General features: G+C 40.2%; 1 protein-coding gene and 1 pseudogene across 1 annotated transcript; one reads left to right on the top strand and one right to left on the bottom strand.

Annotated features, from left to right (window-relative positions):
- The first annotated feature begins 2,985 nt into the window (after positions 1-2,985).
- On the top strand, positions 2,986-5,409 carry LOC120294531 (annotated as a pseudogene).
- A 330-nt stretch (positions 5,410-5,739) lies between these two features.
- LOC104442994 (probable LRR receptor-like serine/threonine-protein kinase At3g47570) lies at positions 5,740-9,132 on the bottom strand. The gene is made up of 2 exons (XM_039314680.1): positions 6,447-9,132; positions 5,740-6,269 (listed from the first exon to the last, which is right to left on the bottom strand). Exons 1-2 carry the CDS (start codon positions 9,130-9,132, stop codon positions 5,893-5,895), a joined length of 3,063 nt encoding a protein of 1,020 aa, XP_039170614.1. The 3' UTR covers positions 5,740-5,892.
- Between the last annotated feature and the right edge of the window lie 630 nt (positions 9,133-9,762).

Below are 9,762 nucleotides of genomic sequence, written 5' to 3'. Positions count from 1 at the left end.
ATTGTAAAGATTTTCTGAATTTGTTATTTGAGCACGAATTCTTCTACACTAGGCTAATTGATGACAGATAAAATTGGCTTGAGTGTTCGTGTGCTTGAGTGGTCACTTAATTGAAACCATCACCCAACGGGAGTTTAGGGACGATGCCCAATGTTTATCGGATGCCCGACAGGGGTCCGGATGCTGACTTGCGGTTAAGGCCGAACCGATCCTCCTTTATGGAATGCTGTCTAGGCGGGGGTTCTAGATGTTGTCATGCCCAATGGGGCGGGACGATGCCCAATCATGCCGGAAGGCCACCAACCCTTGTGGCGGCCGTGGCCCAAGGGGTTGTAATAATCTGGAATTATGGTCTCGAGAATAGCATGGTAGTATGGGATGCCACAATATTCTTGAGATGCCGCGTGTGCAAAATGCATGAGTGCTAATGCACAGTCTGAGAGTGATGTTATGACTTGCACATGTATGGCATTGATATATGTATCAGGGATGTGCCAAGGCGAGGTAAGGATGCCTGCGAGTAATTTGATGGCTTTAATATTGGTCTTTGGGGTTGATTGCTGGACTATATTTATAGTTAAGGCAAAGCAAGGTTTGCTTTGCTATTGATCTATCATCGATATAATGTTACATGTTTAGATTGCTTTCGAGACGAATTAGCATCCTAATTGAGGATTAGGTTGTTAACTTGTTGGGATATTTATATCTCACCCCATTGTTGATTAATATTTTTCAGGCCCGTGATATGGAGAACCGTCATGCTCGGTTTAGGGTCCCTTTGGAGATGAGAGATTGGCTTGGTTTTAGTGAAGCTTAGGTTAACCTTGACCCACTGTTGGTTTTGTTGGTTGGCTGGAAGTTGCCGGTGTAAGGGCTTGTAATCACTAAACTTCCTAGGGTTAACAGCAAATTTGTAATTGAAGTGTTTGGTTTGATGTTGTGGTGTTCGTGCTATCCCTATTATATTTGTTATGATTGACTGGGTGTTGTTTATATCAAATGCTTCTGCTTGCGTTTAATTAAAAGATAAAAAGAATGGGTCGGCGACGCATCCTGAGATGTCGCAAATTTATCGATCATTTTGGGATGTTCGCGTGCTCAGCGGTTCCGGGCATGACACCCACCGACTATTCAATTAAACTAGTCAGCAATGATAAATCGATATGAGTGAATGGGTTCATACATGTGAAATCAAGATGAGTGAAGAGACCCCAAGATCCTCCACCATGAAGAGGATCTCAGATCATGACATTAATAAATGAAGAATCAATTGGACTACATAGCACTTTCTTCCGTGTATTCACTCTAGTTAAAAACCTCCACCATGAAGAGGATCTCAGATCATTACATGAAACGATGAATCAATTGGACAACAGACCACTTTCTTCAATGTAAATACTCTACTTAAGATCCTCCACCATGAAGAGGATCTCAGATCGTGACATGAAATGATGAATCAATTGGACTACAGAGCACTCTCTTCCATCTATCCACTCTGGTTCCCAGAAAACGTATTAATTTTCTTCTGCGTTGCTGATAAAAAATTGTACTATACTTTTTATTACAAAGTAAATAATCTGTTCATTATCAATCAGAAAATGCATGCATGAGTTTGACCTTAATTCATTACAATATTTTTTTCAATGCTTTTTTAGAGTAAAATAATTTATTAAATCAATGGGGAACGAGTAGTGTTTACATTAGGGAGACAATATGCCCTTGATTAAAAAGCATCTAACCCAGATCTCAACATGTGCATTTTCAACATCAATATTGTGATCCATTGTGCTTTATCACAGCATGACACCTATTTCTTCAGCATAGATCATCATTGGCTATACACTTAAAACAAGAATGGTTTCATTTTTCTTTACATTGGTATGAGTTTAGTTTGACAAATATACCATTGAGACAAGTTCGTCAATTCCCTTTAATAATTGCTGAGTCTCTGTCAACCTTTCCTTATTTTTGGCTGGAGCACTGTCAATGTACCTAGTAAAGCAGAGGTAGTCAATTACTCAACTGTGTCCATCATTAAAGCCACATTACTAGTCTAGTCCTCGGTGTTGTTGGGCCATTCGTTGCTTCATCTTGTCATCGTAATCTGATGTATCAACGTAAGGCAGGATCTACACCAAGAAAACTTATCACCTGCATGTAAGCGCCAGTAAGAAGATACAATTAGGAGCCATGCTCCCCGTACTGAGGGCATCGTAAGGTTATGTGTTACAAAACTTCCATTACGGTTTACTTTTGATATCTAATGCTGATACCTTTGCAAAAAGAGGCAAACTTTCCAATCACCTGCTTACTGATAAGGTGGTACTTACAGATGAAAAACTAAAACCAACAGAATTATATTCATTGAACAGAGTAGTTACTTAAATGCCTGATCTGACAGAACAATGAACCAAGCGAGGAACTGATCTTTAGTGTGGATTCTGCCAAAGCAAAACTTGACGCAATACAAAGAACAAAAGCTAAGCTAGCAGCAGAAAATTCTGCAGCTAAGTAGTCCACATCTAATTTTCACAATGTGTTGATTTCATTTCCCTTGTTAAAATGATTTTTACCTCATTATCAAAGGTAAGGGCGGATATGTGTTGATATGCACTACAACGCTCATCTTGAGAGATAAGCACTATAGAATAGAGCATGCCAACTTGTGGTCCTGAATGAAGCATGTTCCATTTCAATTTTATAATCTAGCAGGAAACTGCCATAGAGCAGCCTCCATTTAAATGGCATGCCTCATCTCTATAACTGATACCTACAAGGGGCTATTGTTTTGATTTTGTATTTATGCTTCCATCTACATCTGTTAATTTTGCCTTGTGCCATGAGAGTGATGTATAATTTTTATCACTTGGACAATAGAAGCCATTATTGTAATGATGAAATATAGAAGCGGTTGTTTAGAGGCAACTAAACGCTAGGAGTTAATATCCTCAATTTGCAGCTCATCATCTTTCTCCATGAACACTAATGGTGCTCGTGCAACTCCTCTTATTGCAGATGAAGCTGGGAATTGAGCAAATGAAAAGCAAGTCAGATGAGTTCCAGGTGTGTATCAAGACAATAGGTGTTGTCAAGTACGGATTATACTCGATCACCTCAATACTTAATATTTCATGCAATACCTATGTGGAATATCTGCATTTTATTTCAATGAAACGAATTATTACAGACAAAGGCAACTTGAAGTTCTATTAATGCGGTTCGGCTTATCTGCTGAACTTGCTTCTAAAATGGATCCTTAAAGTGCAGGTCCAGGACTTTTTATTGATTGTACTTGGTTGTATTTATGTCTCAACATCTGTTGTTTTCTGTGGTTCAATGCAGGGAGAGCTAAGGGTAATGGATGTAGAGACCTTGGAGAAGGAACACAAAGCTCTTTTAGCTGATATTGTTGGGGAAACCGAGTTCTGCAGTCTCTGCAGAATCAAATCGAGAAACTGAGGGTAAAACTATTCCAAAACCCTGATTTTCCTTTTTTGTTTTAAACGTGAAATGGGTTGTCAACAATCTCCTGTTTGAACAATTTGCTGTTAACTGGGGGAGTGTACCCATCAGATAGGATTTCATCCTATATTCAATCTCTGTCGTTTTCCATATATGCTGTCTTAACTCAAATGAATAATTATGTAACGCAACCTTCTGTTCAGATATTTTCCTTGGTAACCTTGTATAATTGCATGGCCGGAATCATTTGTTTATCTCCTTTTAACAGGGAATATCACAGCTCGTGAAGTGCGCCTGTGGACAGGATACAAGATTGAGTTAGATGCTTGTGTATGAACAGGAAAAGACAGCAGCCAGAACGTTGGATATTTGGAAGTTTTAACTACTAACTAGCGTAGTAATATGATACTGAACTGGATGGACGAATCGCTCTAGAGGAAGTTTCATCAACAAGAGGAAAAGTAAGAAAAAAGGAAGCAAAAAAAGTCATGAGAAATGGAGATTGAGTCGAATTGTAGAGGCCACTGCCCAACCAAACAACCAGCTGCTTCATTGTAACATCCATACTCTGTGACCATATTGAGCGGAATACCTTCCAAATACAACGAGGTCAGGAAGTCCTCAAGAAAGAGTTGCATAAACTATTTCTCCTCCTTTCCCTATACTGTCCACATGACAAACATTATGAACCATAGGAGATTAAAATAAACGAAAAATGCCAAGCCATTTGGTTATTTTAGCTACTAATGCCATGGATTTCATTCAAATTCTTGCCTTGTCGTCTGTACTAGTTGACCTCGCAAGTTGATGAATTAACTCAATTTTTTTAATTGTGATGTCAACAAGAGGAGTTACTGTTGCTTCTGCACAATTGACTAGCTCGTGGACATCAAGGACCGGAAACGAAAACAGAGTAGGAATTATATAAGCGGTTGGCAACAAGACCAACCAAATCCCATAACTTCAAGCTCTAGTATTTCACCTCCGATGCAAACCACTGCTTGGGGTCATGACTAAAACAAGTTTTTGCTTTAATGTAATGTTTGAAAATTAACCTAAAAATTAGAATTGTTAATCGAAGGGACGCTACAGTCATATAAAATCCATTGCCATCTATTGCTTGAGAAAAAGATATTGATATGATATTTGGAGAAAAAATTAGAATTGGAAAAAGGAAATTATTTTGTTCACGGCTACTGTATATTTAACATCATGATAGACTAAGTGTCGATGTGATATTTGGAGAAAAAATGCATGTCCAGCTTTCTTTCTTAAACCTTCGTTGTAGATCCGATTCTATTGCTTGAGAAAAAGAGCGTGCTGGCTGTCCTTGATGGCAAAGGCCGCTATACAATCTCACGCAACCTCGTTGTTCTCACTGGCCCTAATCCAATTCAACGGCAGCGGCCAACCAAGGAATCGCAATGATCTTGCGGCCAGGGTGGCCCTATGCGCTCCGACTTGCCTCCCTTGGCCATATCGACGCACTTCGTGAATTGGGACATTGCCTTCAAGATGGTTACGGCTTGCATCGTGACATAGCTAAGGGACGACAACTATTGATCCTAGCCAATCTTTGAGAGCTATAACTGATTTTGACTTGCAATTATGGTGATATTGAAAATTGGCACTCGCATGTAGATTTACAGTTATGAGCTCTAGCCTTTGCTCTTCTTAGCGATTTCGAGTGTCATGTGCCTGCACCGGAGTTGCACCTGGTCAATAGGCTTTTGTAAGAGTGGCTTGAACTGGGTTGAAGCATGTTAGAGGAAGGGCTTAGGATGTGCTCACATGTGGGATACAGTCGCCCTGAGACTCGATCTCTATGAGTTTCATCGCTGTTCGATTTGTAGTACGGTGAATTATTGTTATCGTGCTTGTCACGCCCTAGATTGGAAGTTGAATCACAAGTTCAAATGTACAAATGATCGAACGATGAACCCGTGATTCCAATGCCGAAAACTTTCCAAGTTCGGGGTTCTTTTTTTTCTTCGTTTTTTCAATAGGCTGGTTCAACATTCGCGAATCGCTCTAAAATCGAAAAGTAAGATGTTCATTTGAATCTCTGTTTTGTAGTATCTTAGTTTATCTATTTGATCCTGCGGAGAATCTTACCTATGTGATAGCAGGGCTGAAAATATGTGCGTTTATTAGAATTCTCACGAGTCACACATAAAAATGTGGGGACAAACAAAATTTAATGGGAATCAAAAAATGTTATTCAGCCCAAAAATGTTACAAAGCGAGAATCGATGGCTAATCTTTTAAAATAGGAATGCGGGGGACAATCCTTTCTTAGATTTACTAGGAAGTTAGGAAAGTCGGACATTCATTTTTTTCCTTTTTCATACTCGAATAGCACTAAAAAGATTCATTCTAGGAAACTAAGAACTTGTTGCTTTCGGTGTCAGCCTTTCGTGTCTCATCCCTCTAGGTAAAGAAGCTGCAATTCTGCCTAATCAAGTGTAGCTGGGTTGCAACTTTGTCGATGCTCATACGCCTTCTAGGCTCCTCCACAGAGCAAGCAAGTCCAATATGGTATATCGTTTCCAAACTCTCTTGAAATATGCGGTATCTTTCGTGAAGCAAATCCTGGGAACCGTTATGGCTCTCTCCTTCGTGAAGCAACACGGGATCGGTAATCTCCATAGCTTGTTGGGGTAGAGATTCAGCAACGTAATTATAAAGATTCGAATTATCTCTGAATATGTTGCTAGTGGGACTTAATCCCGTGAACATCTCCAATAAGAAGATGCCGTAACTATAGACATCACCTTCTCTTGAAACCTGGCTTCCTGTAGCATATTCTGCGGTTTGCATATGCCGTGGCGTAAGAAATGTCAAATACAAGAACCTTTTTAATACACGAAACAATTTATTTAAGAATTGATAAAACAAAAGGCATTAGTCTCTTGAAGGATAAGTTAATAATCACAGGGTGTTAAAGCTTTTGGGGGTGGAGAGTGTGTGAGAGAGATGTTTACCTGGAGCTGCATAACCAATTGTTCCCCTTAAACCAGCAGAACTCGTGTTTGCTCTAGTGTCAGACATTGACTTGTGGACAATCTTAGCCAACCCAAAGTCACCAACGTGTCCAACCAATTCAGCATCTAGAAGGACATTGCTTGGCTTTAGATCACAATGAATTATTGGGCTTTCACATTGATTATGGAGATAATCTAATGCCGAAGCAACATCAATGGAAATGTTTATCCTTTGGACGAGACTCAATTTCTTCGAGCGCCCATCTGCATCATTTGGAGCTAGATTTGGGTGTAGCCACTCTTCTAGGCTGCTATTTACCATGAACTCGTAAACTAAAGCCTTAAACTCATCACCCTTATAATCAATGCCCGAGCATGCCATCAAGACTTTTAGAAGATTTCGGTGTTTTATGCGTTTTAAAGCCTCGCATTCTGCTTTGAAGCTCTTGAGAGCGCCATATTGCGTTAAATCAAGCACCTTCACTGCAATGACATTTCCATTCTCCGGGAGGAACCCCTTGTAGACGGACCCAAAACTTCCAATGCCAATTAGATTAGTCGAAGAAAAACCATCTGTTACTTTTAGAAGAGTTCCATAAGACAGATTCAATAATGAATCATCTAAGGAGCTTGAAGTTGGCTCACTTCTTTTCTGCTTCAACCAACATAGGGATAGGGAAGCAACAACAAGAAGTACTCCAAGAAGACCAAAAACAATGATGATGGTGAGTTTCAACTTATGGACTCGTCCTCTATTTTTGGAGTTTTGAGAGACGCACTTAGGGAGCTCAAATTCAGGCATTCCTCCACAAAGCTTTTCATTTCCGGCGACGAAAGTCGCACTCACATTCCTAAAAACTCCTTGAGTTGGCAGTGGGCCTTCCAAATGATTGTAAGATAAATCCAGCTTTTCCAAAAACTGAAATGCCTCTAAGAACTTTGGAATTTCACCATAGAAACTGTTGTTGGAAAGATCTAACTCCTCAATGCTTCTTAATGAGCTAATTGGTTGAGCAATGGATCCATGGAAGAGGTTATCTCCCAATCGTAGTACTCTCAGTCCATCACAATTGCCTATACTACTTGGGATTTCACCTTCTAGAATATTTCCTGAGACATCCAATGTGTCCAAATGTTTCAAGTTGCCAATTTCCATTGGAAGGACTCTACTCAGATGGTTCAAGGACAAATTCAAATAGAGGAGGCTTCCATTCATGGGGAATATAGGTGGACCACTAAGATGGTTACTGGAAAGATCTAGATCTACCAAGCTTTGATACTTTTCTAGGTATGAAGGAATCAGCCCTTCGAAGTTATTTTCGGCAAGATATAAATAGATCAGACTCTGCAAATTTTGCAAAGAGGATGGGATTATGCCAGATAGATTGTTGCCTGACAAGGTCAATGCTGCAAGATTCGAAAGGTTTCCTAAATCTGATGGTATCGGACCTGAAAGAAAGTTGTTATTTATTTGTAATCTGCGCAAGTTCACAAGATTACCAACCCCTCTCGGAATCTCACCCGATATCGAGTTATGATACAGTACTAGGAATTCTAAAGTAGTGGAAAAATTACCAATGCATACAGGAAGTGTTCCACCCAATCTATTGTGATGCGCCACCAAGGCCACTAAGTTAGGGGCATTTGTTAGTGAGCAAAGGAAGCTCAGATCATCTGCATCGGACCCTCCACTCCCGAGATAATTAGTGTGCAAGGTAACCCTCTGAAGGTTATGGAGATTCGCCAACGAAGGAACTTTCCCGGAGAGCTCATTGTGTGAAAGTTGGAGCTTTATTAGATTTGTGGAATTGGATATGGACAAAGGAATTGATCCAGTGAACTGGTTTTGAAAAATGCTAAATATTTGAAGGTTTGGGAGAGTGGCTCCTATATCTTCAGGAAGATTGCCGCAGATTTGGTTCACACAAACGTCCATTAGAACCAGTGAAGACAAGTTGAAAACCGAAGACGGAATGGTACCTGAAAGCCTGTTGCCTCCAAAGGCGAGCCATTGTAGATTGGTTAGTCGACCTAGAGATTGAGGAATATTCCCACTCAAACCATTTCGCGAACAATGAATCCACTCTAGAGATGATAAGTTGCCTATAGATGAAGGGATTCTATCGGTTAATTGGTTAATAGCAACACCAACCTTTCGAAGATTTGACAAGGAGCCCAGCTCCAATGGAATTCCTCCAACCAATCGGTTGGACTCGAGGTAAAAAATTACAAGGTTTGAGCAACCTGATATATTCCTGGGAATCTCGCCCGTCAGTGAATTACTGGATAAATTCAAGAATTGGAGCCGACGTAGTCGGCCAATTTGTGAAGGGATTTCAAGGCCAAAGCTATTGTTTTGGAGCCTCAATTCCCTCAAGAAGCTGAGGTTCCCAATGTGAGGTGAGATGGATCCTGAGATTCTTTGGGAATGGAGGTTCAGTACAATGACTCTGTGGTGTCGACGACCACACTTAACTCCATACCATCGGCAGAAGTCGGTGCTATCGTTCCACGAGTTAAGCGACCCAAATGGGTCACTAGTTATTCTCGCCTTGAATGCAAGCAGTGTAAGCTTGTCTGTATCGTTAGTAGCAGAAACGATGACAACGACGCACGACAAGAGGAGGGCAGCCACAGGAAGACAAGAACAAAGGAGTTGTGCACAAATGAGACGCGAGTGTCCCATTTTATGAGCTTAAATTGGGAATTAATTGGCTAAGGGAGAGCAAGAAGGAATGAGCGAAATGATATGTAGAGGTCGAGGAGCTTGAGCTATATATCAAACAGCCTCACGGAGAAGAGCTCTTATAGAAGCTGTGTAGGACCCTGAAAGAGTTCTTTCTGAAGCGCGTTCAAACCACAAAATCCGTTCAAAAATATGACGCAACTTAAGATGGTCTTCTAATGCTATAATTCATGTACCACAGTACCAGTATTGCCACCCTCCTTTTTTCCAATTTGAAAGCCCAGAAGACACGCTCGGGCACCCATTGGCACTACCTGTTAAATGTCAACAAATCGTACTTCTGTGGATAGGGATCTTTACGTTCTTCTTCCACTCAACGTACAAAACAAAAAAAGTTCACTTTTTCTTATTGGATTGACATCAATTCTAAATTCATATCATCAAATCTAATAGTGATTAACTGTGTCATTTCGCTGTGATTGCAATTTTTTCCAATTAAGTGTCAGTGACAATGTGTCAATTTGTATCATCTTTAAATTACCTCTATCATATTGGGTACAATTTTTCTCGATATATCTCTGGCTTGGTCAAATTCGTTCTGGTTATGAATTGCCACCCCTAGCTCTGTTA

Source organism: Eucalyptus grandis, chromosome 6 (genome assembly GCF_016545825.1).
Source record: "Eucalyptus grandis isolate ANBG69807.140 chromosome 6, ASM1654582v1, whole genome shotgun sequence".
NCBI classification, from domain to species: domain Eukaryota; kingdom Viridiplantae; phylum Streptophyta; class Magnoliopsida; order Myrtales; family Myrtaceae; genus Eucalyptus; species Eucalyptus grandis.
Note: the sequence above shows the minus strand (reverse complement) of the source record. Positions and strands in the feature narration are given on the sequence as shown.